The sequence below is a fragment of the Patiria miniata genome, unplaced genomic scaffold (assembly GCF_015706575.1).
Source record: "Patiria miniata isolate m_02_andy unplaced genomic scaffold, ASM1570657v1 HiC_scaffold_17, whole genome shotgun sequence".
In the NCBI taxonomy this organism is placed as follows: Eukaryota; Metazoa; Echinodermata; class Asteroidea; order Valvatida; family Asterinidae; genus Patiria; species Patiria miniata.
Window position 1 is genome coordinate 2,578,870 of NW_024037055.1, and position 20,220 is coordinate 2,599,089.

A 20,220-nucleotide genomic window follows, 5' to 3' on the forward strand; every position below is an offset into this window, starting at 1 on the left:
GCAACCCCCAACTAACACTACATACCCCTACCCATATCCTTTTGGGGATAATTCAATTGCGTTGTGCCTTCTTGTTCTACGATACGTCTTTAGATTTTCCCTTGCCGGATACAGTCAATCTCTTTGTTGTAGGCACAGGGATAGTCTTTACATTAAAAGCGGGAGTTAGGGTCAATTGGTAAAAAGGAAGAAAAGGAATTAAATTCTGAGCACTCTAATAAGGAAACGTACAGCATGTACAGGGGCGGATTATCCATTGCAGTGGGCACAATAGGCACTTTGCGTATTACGTCGAGAGTTTTTTATCCCTTGCTCTTGAGGATTACTATCAGCAACAATGAAAGGTCCCAGCCTTGACCCAGTCTATGAGCTTGTATTTCTGGTAAATTCCGTTGGAATTGAAAAGATTCTTGAAATGGAGTGGAGGAAGTAGTCTCCAAAATTGCGAGAGGCTTCAGCAGCTGCGCTTAGTATTAAGGCGAGCATGCATCTTTAGGAGAAAATCGCCCAAAAGGTCGTTTGTTAACAACAGAAAAAGAGATCAATTCAGCTTTAATTTCCAGGTGAACACCTTAGTTGGAGAATTGTCAGTTCCCAAAGTCGGTGAAACGAAGCTTTTTTAAAAACCTTATTTTTTACCTAAAAATTTCCAGAGTTTAGTTAGCACACATACATTATTAATTTAAAGCAATAGTTCGAAGTAAGGACGTTAAAAAGCATAAAACTTAGCAAGGAGGACGCAAGTCATTGCCGCGAGGATAGAACGCATTTTTTGAACAATGAGAAAACGTTGCCCTCCCTGTAAAAGGAAAAAGAAATTCTGGAAGAAAGCTTTTACCACACCATGTAATTAAATTGAAAGGTTGCACTCACCGGAATTAATAGCACTTTGTCTGCAATGTTCCAGAGAAACGATAAGGCCTATGACTGATTCTTAATTTTTAAAGTCGGCAGCAGATTTTTCCCGCGTGTTTTGCAGGAGGTGGCGCATGGCCGGCAGCGCAGCAGACGTAGACGTGGAAACATCAAAACTTTCTCAACATTTCATTGGTACTCAATTTTGTACCTTATGCATATTCATTACAAAGATGGCGGCGCCCATGTGAAAACACAGCAGTGAAGTCACGAGTGTACTTTGCCGAATCTTAAAATATTCGGATGAAGTGGTCGCTAAAATAAACTAAGGATATTCGCTTGGATGTGTGCGTGGACGTTTTTATTGATTTCGCTTTGTCGTTAAACTGTCAGCTAACCGAGATTGGGCAGTGGTGCGCGCGTAGTGGTTGGTGTTCGCTGCACTCATTTCGTGAAAAATGTACATTGAGCCTTTTCATCATGTTCATTCTCCATGTTCGCCCAATATTTCCTTTGAATCAATGTGTCCATGTGTAGTGCGTATCACGAATCAAATTCAGTGTTACTAAAGTTGAAGTCCTCTTTTTTTTGCATAATTAAAGTAGCCTAATTTGAATGTTTGAATGCAGTAATCCGGTAATGCACTTTAAACATGTTAAAGTTCGACATTGCTTAAATTCTGATTAAAGTGCAACGATTGATTCTAAACCCAGTATGTCCATATAAGAACATTCTTGCAATGGCCACGCACAGAGATGATCATCAATGTTGTAACCACACTCACCAATCTCCGGCAACACAGACACTTGATGAACTGGACTTTGAGCGCGGTGTGTGGTCGGCAGCTTTGAATGGAGAGACCCAGAAAGTCAGAAAGTTTTTGGATAACGGAGGGGATCCAAACGCCACAGACAGTTCAGGCTACACTGCTTTGGTGTGTGTGATTTCCAGATAATTTATGCTGAGCAGTTTCAATGCATAAATTTTTTGACCAAAAGGATATTTTATCAGGCCGAGTTAACAATAAAATAATAGTTTTGCATCCACGCTTTTTGAGAAAAAAATGAAGGATGCGGGCGCTTTTCATTTTTTTAAAACAAAATTCAATTCTTCAAGATTCGATTTCTGAACAGGATATTCCTAAATCATATTTTTTTGTTCCAATTCATTAATGATTTCATTGTTTTAGCAGCATTAATTCTTAAACAGCATTAATGATATTAAAACTGTAAAGCAACATGCTATACTTTTCTATAATTTTATTTTCACATTTGATTTTGATTACTTTCTTTTTTATGTTTGTTTTTGTGTGTGTGTGAGTAGCACTATGCAAGTAGAAATGGACAGCTGGAAATAGTCCGCATTCTACTCCAGCACCGAGCTAATCCAAATTGTGCAACGCGATCAGGGGGTGTGACGCCACTTCATAGAGCAGCCTACAGCGGCCACTTGGACGTTGTTAAATTACTTCTCGACAGGAAGGCATCGCCCTCATTGCGTGATCAGGACGGCAAATGCTCACTCCACAAGGTGCAGAAGCTGAACTTTGTCCCCAATAAAATTCACATGTATACGGCCAAGTAAAAAAATAAACCAGTTCTCTTCCTTTCTCTGGCCAACCAATTTATTTTTAATTATACATTTGCAATATATCTTGTCTTTTCCAGCAAATCATTATCTGTGTATGCAAGTTCAAAATCTGGTACAAAGGGTGATGGCTGCTTTGGACACAAAAGGATTGGCAAAACAGTCAACAAAATGGAAGAATCCACCCGCCATATTGGAAAATTCACCATCTTGGGGGAAACAAAGGGCTACCTTCTTCCTACTTTATAACAGCTCAGACAAGAAACTATTTTTTTTCCTTTTTACTTGGCCCAACTTACGTCCCAGTTTCTGTTTATATGTAACTCAGGACCGTGACAATCTTGAAGAGGTTTGCTTTAGCCTAGAAATTAAGGAGACTGATTTTGTTAGACACTGTACTTGTGTCTCTATGCACCATGGAATGTGACTTGCAGGGTAGTATAATTGATTGGATGTACATGTACAGTATTGACGGGTGCAGGATGTACCTTGGTGTATGATTCTTTTCAACAATCCAGGGAAGTAGTTTGCGACCATATCATGGCGCCATCATTTCATTTGAACTCCTTACGCTTAATGCACTTCAATAAATAAGCGTAATTAACGTCAGTACTGACGTAACAATACAAATTCTGGGCTTACATCAACTTGTCTAGAGTCTGAGCTTTGAGGCTTTGCATAAACTCTGGCAGGTGAATATGCAGGTGTGATTGAGGTCATTGAGTGCTTTCATAAGAAACGCAGACATGGTTAGATTTATGACGCACGTTATAACTGTTATTAATGAGTAACTTGGAATTGATCGTGTAATAGAACTGTGCAGGTGTTTTTGTCAGCTCATTTCCTTCCTCAATGACAAACTCCAGATATTGTGTTTGAAGTTTAACTTGCTACATGATCAGATATTAAGGTAAAACTTGCTGCAAATTAACAGCATCCATAATTGTCAACTTGAAGAAAACTTTAGGATTATGCAGTTGATTGCAATGCTAGAGTGAGTGCTTTGAAATTTAAGCAAATGTTCTTAAGCAAGACAGAAAGATTGGCTTCTGAGAAACTTCATCGAATGTAATTTTTGCATAATCCAAACCAAGAACCTTGCATTTTGTACTGAATGTATTTGCTAGCATTCTAAATCCTCCCAGCTGCCGCTGTAAGATGTCACACAACATTACTTTTTTTTTTAGAGTTAAGACGGGCATTGCTCAAGACCGATCACTTTAATGGGCTAAAGAAATTAATTAATTTTGGAGTCTCTGATTTTCAGACACTTGGCCTCCATGGAATTACTTTTGTAATGAAGTGGATTTGAAATTCATTTAATTCTTCCAGGGAGCCGAGAGGGGACACCTGGACATATGTAAACTATTAGTGGCAGCAGATAGCTCGTTAGTCTCACTACAAGACAACAGAGGTCGACGCCCTGTGGACTATGTCCCGGAGTCTAATGTTCCTCTTCGAGAACTGCTGAAAGACAGGTGAACCGTGGAGGAAACAGATGGACGTAACTCGATTAAAACTATTTTTTATTTTGCCCTGGCATAAAATAGGTTAACCTGGCACACTTCATTTATACTATACTGCAATATCACAATGGATGTTGTGGGAATTGGGGCTTTATTAAAAGCGTCTTGTAAAGCAGTGTATTCGTTAAATGAGAAATGTTTCATTGTTAGGTCATGATTCTTGATTACATTGTAATATTAGTAGGTACAAACTTTGTACCTTAAATGAATGCTCATCGCCTCTGCTGCTTTCCAAAAAGGCCTTGGTTAACATATCATGACCAAGAAATGTATTCAACCGACAGTAGAACTTTAGAATTAAAATTGTCGCTGTAAAAATACCCTGGAAAATACAGGTTCTGATTTTACACTTGATCTGGAAATTTACATTGGTCACGAATTTCTGGTTCGAATTTTTGCTAGACTTTTTATTTTGATAGATTTCTTATGATTTTGCATCTTTTAAATTTTATTATTGCTTACATTATTTACGATGTCTAAGTATATCCTTATTTCATTAAAATACATGTGTATGCATACAAACATCAAAATCCCTCATCTCATTTGGAAATTACATGTTGTACTTGCATAACACTTGCATAATTTGTATCATCTTGGGGTATCTCAATATTGATCTAGGTTATAACTTTGACCCGTAACACTAATCCCGGAGCCTTCATGTTCTGGCGGTACCTCTCACTAATCACAAACTCCTCCAGACGTTTGGGAAGCCAGAGATACTTGGCCATGTCCTTAAAGTACACCAGCGGGGCGACACCCACTGCTTGTCTGATGGTCCAACAGCAAAGATTCTGGAGTGATTGAGGTTCGTCAGGGACGTCAAACTGCTCCAAGAGGGGTTTCAGGCGGGCCTCGGTGAGCATGGGTAGGATTCTGCCTTCCTTGTTGCGGATCATCCGTGGGGATCTTGGAGTGCACTCGAGTAGGGCAAGGAAGCCGGGGTAGGTCCCCAGATGCTCAAGGGTTAGTTGGGAGGCCAGCTCGTGTGGCTCCGGCAAACTGTAAGCAATCAGGTACTCGTAGAGTGCGGAGTGGTGAAGAACATTGAGGATGGAGGCATCGGCTTCAAACAGGAGGAGCTGGTGTATGATGGAGCCTTCTGCTCGGCTGCGGGCAGCTAGATGCAAGGGTGTGTTCCCGTTGATGTCTTGGGAATCTGGATCGGCCCCCTCAGCAAGAAGCATCTGGACACACCTCTCCGCATTGGCAGTCGGCAGGGCATCCACGGCACGATGTAAAGGCGTTTGCCCGCGGAGGCTGCGCACGATCACACAAGCTCCCTTGTCCAACAAGCATCTAACAGACTCCAGAGCGGCAGATTCTGCTGCTAGACACAGTGCTGTCTTACCCTCAGCGTCCCGTGCCTCAATCAGAGCACCAAAGTCAAGCAGAATCTCCACACAGTGGGCTAGGTTGCACTTGGCTGCAAGGTGAAGGGGGGTCCTATCAGCTCGGTCCTCGTGGACGTTCACATTGGCACCAGCTTGGCACAGCGCTAACACAAATCTGAAGCAGGGCATTATGCAAAAAATGGACGTTATCCAGAGAAAATACATGATTCTCTCTTGAAATATGGGTGGGTTCTCAAATTACAATTTACGTTGTCACGGGTAACGTTCCCTTGACTTCGTATCGAACCAGCATGTTATTATGTTTGGCGTTCCAAGAACAAAGTTTGGCTGAAAAAAAACCTTCTAAAGTTTTCTAACTGCTACAACACTACATTACTTCCACTACTATATGTTGGACTTGGGAACTGTCATTGCTGGGATGCTAATAAAGAACTCGGCTGTGGCATCCAACTGACCCTTCCTGCATGTCAATCAAACAAGGTGCATTGGCCAATCAGATCATAGCTTTTGGTCAGCAGGGCTGGATTAAGTGTTCCGTAGGCCCTAGGCATCAGTGTTTCATAGGCCCTACTGCGCCCTAGGCATCAGCACCAATTTCATGTTGATGCAATAGCTGTACTAAGCATGCATGCCAGGCAACACTGTAGTATTTTCGTAGGCCTCAAATTGTTCAAAAGACCCTGAATTTTTTGTCGGCCCCAGGCACAATGCCTACTGTGCCTATTGGATAATCCGGGCCTGTTGGTCACGTCAGGTGACCACAGAAGCTCAGTCACAAGCACTTTGAGACATGCACACACAAACCAAAGGCGACTGTAGCTAAAAATGGCCAAATCCAGAAAGATCCATTACTTTGTTGTGTACACCTCCCTCCTTCTGAGCAGTCGCACCGAGGCCAGCGCACTGAAGAAGTTGACCCTCATGAGGGCAGTGTGCAGTGCAACCACGCCCTTCTCGTCTGCGATATCAGGGTCGTAGCCATAATCAAGCAGGAGCCGCAGAAATCTTCAATGGGATCAAGAAAAGCAGTTCTCTAAAAATTTTCAACTCAATTTGAGATCAAACATATTCTGTTCAATTTGAAATTCTGAATGAAGCGCATTGAAAACGGATTGTTGCACCTGAAGCACAAATGTGCGCTAGCATCTCTCTTGGGCCAAGGTTCTAGAAATGTTTCCTACCTGAGGAAGGTGCGATCATACAAGCCATTCTGGCTGACGGCGAACATGAGGTGCAAAGGGAGGTCCATGATCCGAAGATCTGTCGACTCGCCGCTGCGGGCACGCTCTACTTGCTGCTGTAGCACCTTGAAAGACAGACCATTTCAATTGAAATGTGGTCGAGAAAGAGAAGGGCTCGGCTTGGGACAAGAGAGCTAGGCCTTCACCAATCAGAACATTTCTGAGCACAGATATTATTTGCACGGCAGAAACAGGTCCGACCGGCCTGCCAAACTGCCAACACATTCATTTGCTGAGAGCCATTTCTGCTCGGCAGCTGTAAACTCGGGCCTAGATATGAAATCTCAGACAGGCAAGGTTAGAAGGCTGGAGGGAAGAAAAAGAAGAAAATGGCAAGGAAAGAATGGGCTGTAGGCTTTGATTTTGAAGATGCAGAGACAATCGGGACGAAACAAAGTAGATTTTGTAGGCCTGTGTTTCGGGAAAATATATTTTAGGCCTAGTTCTCTGAGCAGAGGACGGATTAACGTTATAGAGAATAAGAATCACAGAGTACCTTCATCCAAGTGCCTTTCTTGAGAAACCTCTTACACCGTCTATAATCCCGTTTGAGGATACAGGAGCAGATGTAGCCGATCGGGTCCGTGATGGGGCTAACGGCGGTGGGGACAGGCCGACGAATCCGCGTGGGAAAACCGCCCATTCCCGCCAAACGGGAGCCGAGCTGGCGTTGGGTCGGACACTTTTGGTTTACGATATTTCTAGGTTATGTTTGGAGACGAATGCTTCTTGCTTTGTACAGCCATCGTTCCGAAGGCATACACCTTGCTCCCAACAGTGCGCTGAGATTGATTTGGTCGTTATTTTAAGAAATTTAGCAAAAAAGAAACGGACTCGAGTGTTCCTAATGATGAAGGACGAATGTATTTCATCTTCGTGATGAGATTCTATGCGCGCGCGTGCAGAATCTCCATAGATTACGCGCGCGTCAACATTACTCATTAGGGACGGGACATTTAGGGAGACGTGTGCGGCTCGGGAAGAAAAGTTGCTGGTTTCTAAAACACCATTTTGCATGCCTATTTCATCTGGCACACCATGGGCAATGTGCATTTTACATCAAAAGGTTATATAAGATGTAATTTACTTTTTTTTTCACGCTTGCACGGCACCGGCATGAAGTCAAACTGGATGATGATGCCTAGCGGCAATATCCAGTCAACTTTCTGAGATTCTGAGATTCTGAGGCCTATGTATTTACATGTATGTGGGTTTAGTGAAATATCCAAGCAACTATTTTTTTCGAGCCCGCACGCGAACCATTTTCTAATAATCCTATACTTAATTAGAGGTCTAATATTGCGAGTACAGGAGACGTACATAATGCCGTTCAGGAAAAAAAGTAAATTACCGTTCAATGCGTGGTTAATTCATCGGGCATGGCTGGCACGCTATTTGGCAATTTGCATCTCACGCATTAAAATATTGAAAGTATGAATTACTTAGTGAAATAATCGAACACAATGAGACACTATCAGCAAGTGTTTTCCAGAGCGGACATACGTATCCAATACGCACATCATTATATTCGTCCCTGATGATTGCGTCGTACCAAAGATGGATATTTGCCTCACCAAAAATGCAGTTCTCTGCTCAAATCGTTAAAAACTGGCGTGTAATTTTTGATACCCATTTTCATCCATATTACAACCTTTTATTAAAAGCTCACAAAACGTAAGGCAATATTTGAATAACTAAAATATAATGTCAAAGTTTAATGGAAACAAAAAATCCATTTGTGGTGCGCTCTAATGCCTGAAAAGCGCCATTAAAATATACGGGTAGTTGTATTCTGTCATGTTCAGTTAACACAATGATGCCTTTACTTATGGAATTACCGGCGATAGTTTAGTCGATTCTCAGTGCTATATCATTATTGATTGATATTAAGCCTATGTGGTGCCATCTCGAGACATGCCGGCGACACAGTCACGCCTCAGGAATAAATATTTGATGAAAATAAATGTAGTTTTCTTGAACGTCACGATGTATTTTATTTTTATTTTTTGGACAGGAAGGAGGGGGGTAGTTCTCGTTCAATCAAAACGCACACACGATTTATTATTGTGGCCCAGCGGTAACACACGCGAATCAATAGTATTATGTGACTCAAGTTCAACTGCTATCACACAAAATTGCCATGCACAGGAAACACTATACATGTAGATAGTTGGAGTGTTTTTGTTTTGTAAATTATTTATTAACAATAATGCACAAGAGGACAAAAAGCACACACCCGCAAGATGGCAGCAGACTCTACCCCCTTCACACACACCCATTCCAAAATGTGTATCCTTGTGGAGACATTTCTTTGTTCCCGTGTAGTAAAGTGTTCAATTTTGAAAGTGAATTTTCAAAATGCTCTTATTTTAACCAGAATCTTTCCTTGGCTGAAATTTGGAATTAATATCCCTTTTCTAAAACTCTTCCATTTGCGACGGATCAACCCACCTTGGAAATTCCTAGTTTTTGAGTAAAACCCATATATCTATTTCGTGAAAACCTTGTGGAGACCTATTCATCTATAGAAATTGCCCTGTGGAGACCTTTACAATGTTTTGTTCCCTATTGTGTGTGAGTCTCCACAAGGATACGAATTTGTGGTCACAGGTTTACGTTACATACGTAGTGTGGACATTCCTTTGTTTTCGTGAAGAAAAAAAAAATCACTCACTGATCACTCCCACTGTGAACACTCTTTCAACCCATTTTTTTTATCGTGATTTCCTTGAGTGTTCCTCTTCATTTTGAGACGGATAAACCTAACCTAATATTTCTCTAAACCTGTTATCCCGCTGGGAAAACATAGTGTGGACGTGTGCAAGTCCACAAAGCATTCACGCTTCCTGCATCCTAAAACCGGAGAAAAAAATATTTAATTTGCACCATGAACACTCTTTCAAGTTGACCCATTTTTCTTTATCATGATTTCCTTTAGTGTTTCTCTTCATTTTGCAACGGATAAACCTAACCCAAAATGTCTCTAAACCTGTTTTTCAGAGGGGGGGGGGGACCTAGTGTGGACGTGTGCAAGTCCACAAAACGTTCAAACTTCCTGCACCTATGTGGATCTCTTTTGTTCACAGGTCCACAAAGTGTATATATGCAAGGTTAGAGCAAAACGTTGCTTGTGTGACTGTTGTTGTTGTTGATGTGGTGTAATGGCGCGTTCGGCAAACTAGTGCCCTTTGTGCCATAAGCAATACTTCTGCGTTACAGAACAGTAGGCTAATCAGCAAAAAAAGACGTACGACATGAAAAACAAAGACACTTCGTGAGAGCTGCGAGAGATAAAAGGAAAGAAATGCCAAAAAAAACCAACCAAGCAGTGACAGTTCGGTAAAGCATGGAGGCAGGAGTGGGGTTGGAGCGCCAATGATCCGCCGAACATGCAGTGTCGCTGGCGCCCTTGTGTGACTGGCCAGTCCTACAGGCTTTTTCTATGCGAAATGCCGAAGCACTTGTCTTGATTGGTACCGTTGTCATAGGCACTTCCGTGTCCAATACAATTCATTTCGATGCGGCAAAAGCGAGCCATGCAGGAAATGGAATGATGCATTTAAAAAGTCCAATTTGATAAATCAAAGAGCAGTAGCATCGAAACAAAAACACGGCGGAGAGAGAGAAGGAGATGTAATTTCATCCAATTAATTCGTCGTTCGTCATAATGGTACAATTGAGGAGCAGATTGGTCGCGTTTTGTGTTTGCTTTGGGTCATGTATCAAAAGCAACCGTAAATACATGGTCCCCGATCTTGCAGGATGATCAGAAATGATGGATTGTTCCAAACAGTTCTTGACGCATACCCAGGAGTGTCAGGCCACTTTCAATTTCATTCTTAAGAACAGAGAAAAAACACGAGTTACAACCAGTCCAGACGGTATATTCTAAGATGTTTACAACTCGCAAATGCATGCTCGCTGCATTTCCCTGTTTCAAACATGTAATTATGTCACTTTTGTTACTTATCACGAATGATAAAGATGCCTGTGTGTTATTGTGCTCACAAATGCTCTGACCCATCGTTATTGCTCAATGATCGCGAGAATATTCAACAACATATTCACGTGATATTTTTTTACGCATGCGTACTAGAATGTTGAGTGACTGCTTGCAACAAAATAAAATCGAGTTGCATATGCATCGCTCCCCAATCACTACGTCATGCGGTACACAAGATTGAGCGAAGAGTGAGGAACATTGCACTGAGGGGCGATACCATCTCGATAACCATCGTCACTCTTTCCCTCTCTCCACTGTCGCTATGAAGGAGAAATACTTCTCTTTCCAAGGCACAACCTTTGCGTTTTGACTTCACAACAGATGAATATCAGTTTACTTCGGGTAATCGCCACGGACATCTCAGTTGGAAGGATATCTGTGCAGGCGGCCCATGTACGAGGGTTTTTCGCTTGCTTGGACACTGAAAGGATTTCCAATCATCCCATCATCAGCCCTCGCTCATTGTTTAACACCTGCAGGCCTAAGGCACCATAAAGACACCCCAGCGTAAGACATCAGACGACGAGTTCGGCTGCCTTTTATGGGATCTTTATCGTCCTCACTTTGTTCGCACTGTGCGTGCGGTGAAATCACAAAAATCCGATTGGTTTGTTTTACGAACGTTCGAGATGATTGATGATCATCGATCTTCAGAGTCGAAGAGTAAGCTGTGATCCGTCTTATTCTTTCAGACCTCTACAAAAACTCGCACACGAGATGATACACGACTTGGGTAAAAGTCAACAGTAGACTTGATAGCCGTAGGTATAGTAACTGTATAACGACTGCTCCAATTTGCAATGTAAAACTAATAGCCCTACTGAAGCACAAAGTAAACTCGAGAGCAGGACTTCAAGTTCTGTAAGCCGTAAAAGAATCACGTAAGCTATACGGTTTCCTGCCGACAGAGCAATGCCAAACGTGTTTCTCAGACGGAGTTTGGAGGTACCATCGGGATAATGGCTGAGGCGTTGGTATCTCTACGAGTCGTCAAGACCATAGTGGGTCTCCTAGGCATCATTGGTAACTGGTTGGTGTGTGTTGTCATCTATCGTGTCCGCTCCATGCACACCCTGACCAATGCCTTCATCGCCAACCAGGCTGTGGTTGATTTCCTGGGCTCCTTGATGCTTCTGTTAAGCAGTAACGTCCCCACCCCGTACCCCTTGGACCAAGATCTTGCCAGTTGGCTGCTGTGTCGCCTCTGGGTCTCCGACATCCTCGTCTGGGCTTTCTTCACCGCCTCCACGTTCAACCTGGTGGCGCTGACCCTCGAGCGCTATTACGCCATCGTGTTCCCGTTCCGCTACCAAAGGAACTTTCAATCCTGCAAAGCCACAGTGGTGATAGCCTGCGTGTGGGTCTTTGGTATGGCTACCTGCGCGTACGGCATTGTGATTCACGTCATTAACGAAGGCGGGCGATGTGTGCAGATCGCGGTGCCAGGGGCTCACGCCATTGGTGTACTCTACCTCTGCATGCAATACTTCCTACCGGCTTCGGTTATGTTCTTTGCCTACTCGCATATTGCCATTGTTCTGAAGCGTAACGCGACCCGTGTGGGCCCTATGCAGGCGCGTCGCCAGGACAGGGCTGGTGGGTCCGTCAGCGGCCAGCCAGCGGGGGAGGGAGCGGGCGACGCGATGCTTCGCGCCCGTCGGAACACCATCAAAACCCTGGTGCTCGTTTTCGCCGTCTACGTCGTGTGCTGGACCCCAAGCAGCGTCATCTTCTTCATGTACAACTTCGGCTGGCCCCTTGATTTCAGAGGCGCCCTGTACATCATCAGTACATCGATGGTAGCCATCAACTCGTGCGCTAATCCGTTCATCTATGCCCTCAAGTACCAGCAGTTCAGGCGTGGCGTCAGGAGCATGTTGGGCCTCACCCAAGACGCTGGACAGGAGACTACCGCCCACGAGATGCATTCGTACTCTACTGGTTCCACTGCCGCTGGAACCGTCTCAGCGCAATGCCCTTAGCCTTAAACTGAGGGCCGGGTGGGGGGGGGGGGGGGGGAAACCACCATCTCACAGCTGTGAAGGGAGGGGTGGATCCGCCCACCTCCCCAAACTCGGTCGCGGAGTGACGAAACGGAATGACATGTGGTACACATGCAGAATAGTAATTTAATCTGAACACAGTATTTGATTGCATGTTTAAATTAGTTATTGAATTTGCAAGTTAGAGCACTGTTACCACAGCGAGCTGTACTTCCCATGTCTTGTTTATGATGAAATGCGATTTCTATGGTGTGCAACGCCTCAAACAATGGCTCACTAGCACTGTACTGTGCGGTGCGGTGACCCTAAGGTCAATTTTCACAAATTTGGTATCAAAACGTGCGCCAGACCTTAAAGGGAAAATACAACATTTGCAAACTTCAAAAAATAAAACTACCAAATCATTTTGAAATACCTTGCTGGACTGTTAGTGAATGACAGTGTAAAGCATCCTGTAAAATCATGGCACCTGGTATACTGTCATTTTCAAGAAAAGTGGTATTTTTGTATCAATTTCCAACGCTGGTCGGCCGACCAGCGTTGGAAAAAACTGGCTTTTTTTCCAAATACTGGCCCCAATTGACCATCGCACTTGTTGCAATCGATTACACACCTATGAACGGGTACAAGCCAGCTAGACTGGTTCCCTGACCTTACAATTCCCCAATGTATGTAAACTGCTCTGTTTCTTCTTATATGGAGTCAGGGAACCAGACTACAGGAAAATGATTGTTTTTCTTGGTGTTTATAGCATTTTCGAACCCAAAACCTCAAAAAAGTCAGTGTAACTATATTTGCTATATATTTCCAACCCCCCAATTCCATCCATTTCTGAAAATTACAGCAAAAGCAAATGATGTATATTCCCCTTAAGCTAGAAAGTCATGAATGCGTACGGCGATTGCCGATAATATTGCTCAAAAACTGCAGGGATTATCTCCCCAATGGTATATTTTCAGTTATATTACTAGCAGTAATAATTTGACTTCGGTGTACACGCATCGTTATAACTGTGCCGACTATTTTGTGGTACTTATGACGTCCATCCCGTATTGTAATGCCTCATTATAGAAAGTCATATAATGCCATAAGATATGGTTACAGAGTGTACAACGACTGCAAATCGCTCTCTTTATGTCCTGAAATTATTTTTTTTGCGGCGCCGTCACGAAATGACGAGTTTCGTTAAGCGTGGTGTCTGCAGTTGCTTGGTAACTTTCGTATTGACGTGCAATTAGTAACGAGACAATATAACAATGCCGTGCCCTATTGTTTACTGTCATGCACACCCGAACCAGTAACTTATACTGTTCCTGTTATAGTTAGCGATGGCTTAAGGTGGGTTCCACAACGGGAATTCTCAGATAACATCTCAGAACGTATAGACGGCGAAAATACAAGCGCCGTTCAATTTTTGAAGGCTGTTCATGTTTTTGTGGCTAAATTGTTTAGTCCGAAAGGTACACTTTGTTTTCAGGCCTTACATGTCTTGTTTAACATTACATCACATTCGTTTTACTCGACACTCACGGTGTATCACAATGCTATACCACATAACTCCACACATTACCTAACGGCAAGAAACGTAATGCATACCATACCCTATGCTGTAACAAGGTATTTTTATGGTAAATTGTGACGTGATATATTGGGACGTGACAGCAAATACAGGCAACAGTGAGTTAAATGCCGGCAATTTAATATCACACAGTGGTTTATTTCAGAGTATTGACAAAACCTGTCACGGGTTACAGTACGAATAGGTGAAGGGCACAGGCCAATATTCCATCTCAATATACGTACAAGGTCTGTAATGATCGTAAGTGCTTCTCGATATCGTAAATGCAAAAAACAAAATGGCATAGGCCTAAGCCAGCCTAAGTAATTATTGTTCCACGCTTCAGTTGTCAGGAAATGTGGCTTATACCAAGTTTTGTACTGAAGAGTGCCTCATTTGGGGATGGAAATTGAGTAATTAACTGAGGAGCGTAATGTAATTGATGAAGGAACAATACAAAGACAAGCCATACCGACTGTAACTGGAGTCTTGGTTCGTTGACGATGATGCCATTAACATGCACTTTTGACAATTTCATCAGCATCGCTTAAAGACAGGCTAGTATAGATCCATCCTCAAGTTGGTATAAAAGTGACGGAAAATTTGCTGGACATTTCAGTTCCATGCAGTCCGGCTGTTAGATAGGAACGAGACCCGCAGTAAGTAAATAGCCTACTCTTGGTATTTGCTAGTACAAGTACCACCTATATCGTGCCGTGTGCAGGTGCTATAATAGGATTGAAAACATCTTGCACTATACACTAGCATGGCAGACGATCCATCGCACAAGACTGGTAGCGTTGGGGAGGAACCGAGTTTGGAGTACCAATTCGCAACTACTACAACCCTCCACGGTATCGGACGGGTGGCAGACAGCAGCGGGGCTCGAGCCAAGATACCATGGGTCCTCGCGCTGCTGATAGCCGGCGGCTTCTGCGCGTTCGTCACGATCGATCGTACCCAGGCGTACCTCAAATTCGAAGCCAACACCAATGTCATCGTCGAATTCCACAAGACCCTCGAGTTTCCGGCCGTGACGATCTGCAACTACAACCGCTTCATGAACTCCAAGATCTCCGAAGACGAAAAGAAATACGTCAGTCATCTCCTGGAGCTGAACGAAGACCTTTACGGCGAAGACGACGATTTCAATGCCACGGCGTACGATATATTGTTCGACGACGAATTCAACTACACGCACTTCGCTCTTGCGACTGGATTCGCATTGGATGATTCTTTGATTCAGTGTGACTGGAAGGGAGTTCCATACAGTTGCAAAGTAGGCAATTTCTCATCTTTCTACTCTCCATCTCATGGACAATGCTACACATTCACCACCCACAGTACACACCAGAAACTTGCACAAAGCCAGCAAGGTACTGGCAACGGTCTCCAGTTGATCGTCAACATCCAACAGAATGAGTACACAGAGACCGTAAGCAGTGGACACGTGGAAGCGGGACTAAGATTCGCCATCCATCCGCCGGACGAGTTGCCCCTCATTGATACAATGGGTTTATCGGCATCCCCTGGTTTCCACACCTATGCGTCGATGCGTCTGGTTCGCCACATAAATCTGCCCAAACCATGGGGTGTCTGCGGCACGGAGGCGACAGAGGAGTCTAGAAAATACAGTCGTAACACTTGTCTGAGAAACTGCCGACGTGATGCCATCATTAAACGGTGTAGCTGTCAGCCTCTCGGGTATGAAAGAGCAGTCAAATCGGACTCCAGTCTGGTACCGCTGTGTGACATCGAACAGTTCAACTGCGTGATGAAAGCTCTTGAGGTCCACCGTTCCTTAGTGTCCCTGTCCGAATGCACGTGCCCGATTGCCTGCGATTACGTGACCTACGAAACCACTCTATCCACGGCCAAATATCCTAGCCAAAGTGTCTCCACTGAGATTGATCGCGCTTTTCAAGGCGATGCAGATATCAGCGACGGATACGTGAAGGAGAATTTTGTGTACTTGGATGTGTACTACAGCGAGCTCAGCACCATTACGTACGAGCAAGTACAGGCTATGCCGTTCACGGCCCTACTGGGAGATCTTGGCGGTCAACTTGGACTGTTTCTTGGGGCCAGTGTTATCACCGGAGTGGAGCTACTGGACTACATCTTGAGACGCCTGAACTTACTGATCCTGAGGGTCAAGACAAAGAAAAAGGTACAGTCGGGCAACTCCTGAACAACCACATTTCGTATAAGTAGGGACATGGAGATAGCATCGATGTCGTTTGGTGGAAAATCAAGAAATTTTGATAGTTTAGTTTAGAAGGAAACAAAGATTAAGTTGAAATGATCGATCAACAAAAGTATAATCATGAGCACTGAATGGTTCTATGCATTTTGGGTGACTACGGAATTCTTTATCAAAGTTATAGCCACGTTTCTCGCTATCTTTCAATTGCCCCGAATATTTGCATTATTGGCGTGACGTTACTTTGTCATGACATTCAGCTGAAGGGCGGTGTCAGGCAGGTTAAACAAAGCTAACGAATCAAACAAACGATAAGAGTTTCTGGAAAAAAAACACGGCCTTCACGACACAATAGAACTACTGATTGAGGAATATTAATAATATATAAAATTAATTAATTATAATGTGGTGCTTATATTGCACTTTATGTCAAAGGCCTCAAATCGCTTCACAATTATTATCCCTGTTCATCAGGCCATGAGACCAGTTTTTGCAGGAGCTCGAGATCAGCGCATTCTGATCTCTAAAGGTACCCATTTATACTCCCATGTGGGCAGAGGCAATTGTAGACAAGTGTCTTGCCCAAGAACACAGGCACTAGTGCACGTTCCCCGTCAGGGCTTGAACACACCACGGCGCGGCACGCGAGTCGAACATCCTAACCATTGGACCAAAGCGCTCCGCTCTAAAATATCGCTTAAAACCTGCGCTCATGAAATATTCATATCGTAATGGGCGGTGTTCGGTTCATCGATCATTGGTAATCAGTCCAATGCATTTTGGTCCCATCTGGCTGAATTCTTAAAACTAATACATTTCATTGAAACGGCTCACAATACCGCATCATAGTCAGAAATTATCAAGGTCGCTAATAAACGACCAGCAAAAAAAAAACCACTCAAGGAGAAAATGAACACGCCAAAGATAAAAAATAATGTAACGGCTGTGCTTAACTCCTAATGGATTATGGCATACATTAGCAATATTCCGGGAGTATATACATTAAAAAATTAAGTATTAAGAGGCGAGGCAGGCTAAAAGCATTGCCAAATTATTGAGTAGGTTACTGTTTTAGGGAAGCTCTAACAATATTACCGCAGCGACTCAATAAAATGGATGATACTGCCGCGACGATCGTTTACTTTGCGTCGTCAGAGTTCGAGACAGTCTTGTGCCGTTAATGTTTCTTATATCACCCGCGCGTGATATACGGTAAACTGGTTGAGTTCTGTGGTTTAATTTCACTGCTTGAGCTTGAAGAAAACAGAGCAAGTTTTTCCGAGACCTATAACGATGGCATGTGATGAAGCTTGCAAGAAGCCTGAACATACCTCCAACGGTGCTGAAAATGAGAAACCGAGTTTGGAGTACCAATTCGCAACGACTACGACTCTGCACGGCATCGGACGGGTGGCAGAGAGCAGCGGGGCTCGAGCCAAGATACCGTGGATCCTCGCGCTGCTGGTCGCCAGCGGTGTCTACGTGTATGTCACGGCCGATCGTATTCAGGCGTACCTGAAGTACGAAGCCAACACCAACGTCATCATTGAGTTCAACAAAACGCTGGCATTTCCGGCCGTGACTATCTGCAACTACAATCGCTTCATGAAATACAGAATAGATGACGACGACAAGAAATACGTGAGCCGTCTCCTGCGGGTAGAGGAATACCTCTCCGACTACGACTACCAGGATTTCAATTTCAGTCAGATCGACGACGATTTCAACTATACCAACTTCGCTCTGTCCTCTGGGTTCTTGCTGGAAGATTCTCTGCACGAGTGCAGTTGGAAAGGTGGAGACAAAAGCTGCGACGCATCCAATTTCTCGTCGTACTATTCCCCAACTTTCGGTCAATGCTACACGTTCAATGGTCCCGGCGAGAATCGCAAAATATACGCGCAAAGTCGACAAGGTATCGGCAATGGCCTTCGACTGATCATCGACATAAGACAGCCGGATTATACGGAAACTTACGAAAGTGGTCATGTGGAAGCAGGACTGAAATTCGCCATCCACCCACCTGACGAGTTGCCCCTCATCGACACAATGGGTTTATCAGCAGCCCCTGGTCTTCATACCTACGCATCGATGCGTTTGGTTCGCCACATAAATCTGCCCAAACCATGGGGTGTTTGCGGTACGGAGGAGGCAGAGGAAGAGCCCATGAAATACAGTCGTAACACTTGTCTCAGGAACTGCCGACGTGATGCCATCATTTTAAAGTGCAGCTGTCAGCCTCTCGGGCACGAGAAAGCGTATCGTCCGGATTCGGATCGCCCTAGCCCTGTACGACATTGTGACATCGACGACTTTCGCTGCGTAAGAGATGCTCTTCGAATCCACCGAGCTTCATCCTTGGGGCCCGACTGCGTTTGCCCCGTGGCCTGCGACTACGTGACTTACGAGACCACCTTATCCTCGGCGATATATCCAAGCCAAAGTGTGATCAAGGCAGCTATAAGCGATATCGGGGATGTGTCATCAAACGATGACATCGAGTACGTGAAGGCGAATATGGTATACTTGGATGTGTACTACACGGATCTCAGCACCATTACGTACGAGCAAGTACAGGCCCTGCCGTTCACGGCCCTGCTGGGAGATCTTGGCGGTCAACTTGGACTGTTTCTTGGGGCCAGTGTTCTCACCGCTATGGAGATAATGGACTACATCACGAGACGACTTCAGCTGCTGATCAAGAGGGTGAAATCGCGGAAAAAGGTACAAAATGGGACTTGAATTGTGATGCCTGTCGTATCGTTTGTCCCTTGGTTGCAAGACTTCGTGCGTAGAGCTTTAAAGGTCCCGACCAGTAAATAAACTGCCAACGACAATTCCCCCACTTCAGGAATTTAGGAAAAATACTCACAGCTGACAGTTGTCGAGACACTTAAAATTAAAGCTTATTTCTTCATCTTCATTTTCTTTTCAATTTTTCTGTGGGTAATCCGATGACTTTTGGGAGACATTTCCATCCGAAGATGATCACCCGTTACAATACTCCTGAAGATGCATCGCCAGTTGCAAAATAGAGTAATCTTTCCAGTTCACGGCCCAAAATATGCGAGCATGCAAATAGTGATTTGGCCGGCGAAGGTAATTTCGGACCGATTTACTGGCCTGCATGCACCCATATATTTTGTTTGCGTCATCGCAAGAACTTCCGACAGTCATTTAGGCCTACCTGTATGTTGCTTTTATTGCGTCAGGGAGATGTACAAAAAAACTCACAAGCTGAAGTCTGCACTATTAAGCGGGAGGTTGTTGGTTTGAGTCCCTCCCGAGTAAGCCTGTGTTTTTCCTTCGTAAGGCCTTGGACAAGGAATAAACATTACGAATTACATCGGTGGGAGCCAAAACCGAAATACTTCGAGCAAAATTGCCATTACGGACCATTATCAATCTGTTTTACTAAGTCGCCGGGGAAAGACTAGCCGCACATTGGCGCAACCATTAGTCGAAGATGAAAAAAACCAAGGGGTCGCGTCTACGAATTGTGGTCCTTCTTGAGCGAACTATCACAAGGTTCACTATTATAAGTTGGAAAATGCCGGTTGGCTTTTATCAGTTTTATCTGTTTAAACCTTTTGGTTTTTATTTGTGCAGTAATATACCGAATATTAGTCTTTAGAAAGTGTATCAGTATGTCAATATTTTTTTGGTAGTCTTACAGGGTGGTGCAAAAAGAAGGAAACCCACTTTCGACGGGCGTTTTTACCTACTTAACTTATTTGAACTGTTTTGTTTTCTTATAATGTAGTGAAGTATAGCTCTTCAAACATACGTGGTGAAAAGAAATCTTTAAAAAAAAATCGCAAGAATATATTATGCTAATTTGAATACAAGTCACCAAACGTCATCAAGTCCACGTGTAAGCCTGGTGTTTTTT

General features: G+C 43.8%; 5 protein-coding genes across 11 annotated transcripts; 4 read left to right on the forward strand and 1 right to left on the reverse strand.

The window, feature by feature from the left end:
- The first annotated feature begins 970 nt into the window (after window positions 1–970).
- LOC119723429 (ankyrin repeat domain-containing protein 39-like) lies at window positions 971–4,547 on the forward strand. Of its 7 annotated transcripts, none has more exons than XM_038194069.1 (4): window positions 971–1,050; window positions 1,569–1,789; window positions 2,179–2,385; window positions 3,775–4,547. In XM_038194069.1, the coding sequence occupies exons 1-4, from the start codon at window positions 990–992 to the stop codon at window positions 3,922–3,924; spliced, it is 639 nt and encodes a 212-aa protein (XP_038049997.1). In that variant the 5' UTR covers window positions 971–989; the 3' UTR covers window positions 3,925–4,547. The 7 variants fall into 7 exon arrangements, with proteins under 7 accessions (XP_038049997.1, XP_038049999.1, XP_038050001.1 ...); XM_038194071.1 differs by lacking the exon at window positions 971–1,050 and adding an exon at window positions 1,083–1,315; XM_038194073.1 differs by lacking the exon at window positions 971–1,050 and adding an exon at window positions 1,083–1,315 and having other exon boundaries at window positions 1,583–1,789.
- On the reverse strand, window positions 3,952–7,465 carry LOC119723427 (ankyrin repeat and SOCS box protein 8-like). Its single transcript, XM_038194067.1, has 4 exons — window positions 7,058–7,465; window positions 6,502–6,626; window positions 6,173–6,325; window positions 3,952–5,474 (listed from the first exon to the last, which is right to left on the reverse strand). The coding sequence occupies exons 1-4, from the start codon at window positions 7,202–7,204 to the stop codon at window positions 4,583–4,585; spliced, it is 1,317 nt and encodes a 438-aa protein (XP_038049995.1). The 5' UTR covers window positions 7,205–7,465; the 3' UTR covers window positions 3,952–4,582.
- Window positions 7,466–11,523: 4,058 nt separating this feature from the next.
- On the forward strand, window positions 11,524–12,546 carry LOC119723970 (galanin receptor 2b-like). Its single transcript, XM_038194893.1, has one exon. The coding sequence runs from the start codon at window positions 11,524–11,526 to the stop codon at window positions 12,544–12,546; it is 1,023 nt and encodes a 340-aa protein (XP_038050821.1).
- A 1,257-nt stretch (window positions 12,547–13,803) lies between these two features.
- On the forward strand, window positions 13,804–16,700 carry LOC119723431 (acid-sensing ion channel 1A-like). The gene has a single exon (XM_038194076.1). The coding sequence runs from the start codon at window positions 14,892–14,894 to the stop codon at window positions 16,314–16,316; it is 1,425 nt and encodes a 474-aa protein (XP_038050004.1). The 5' UTR covers window positions 13,804–14,891; the 3' UTR covers window positions 16,317–16,700.
- A 244-nt stretch (window positions 16,701–16,944) lies between these two features.
- On the forward strand, window positions 16,945–19,850 carry LOC119723432 (acid-sensing ion channel 4-A-like). The gene has a single exon (XM_038194077.1). It carries the CDS (start codon window positions 17,622–17,624, stop codon window positions 19,068–19,070), a length of 1,449 nt encoding a protein of 482 aa, XP_038050005.1. The 5' UTR covers window positions 16,945–17,621; the 3' UTR covers window positions 19,071–19,850.
- Window positions 19,851–20,220: the final 370 nt, after the last annotated feature.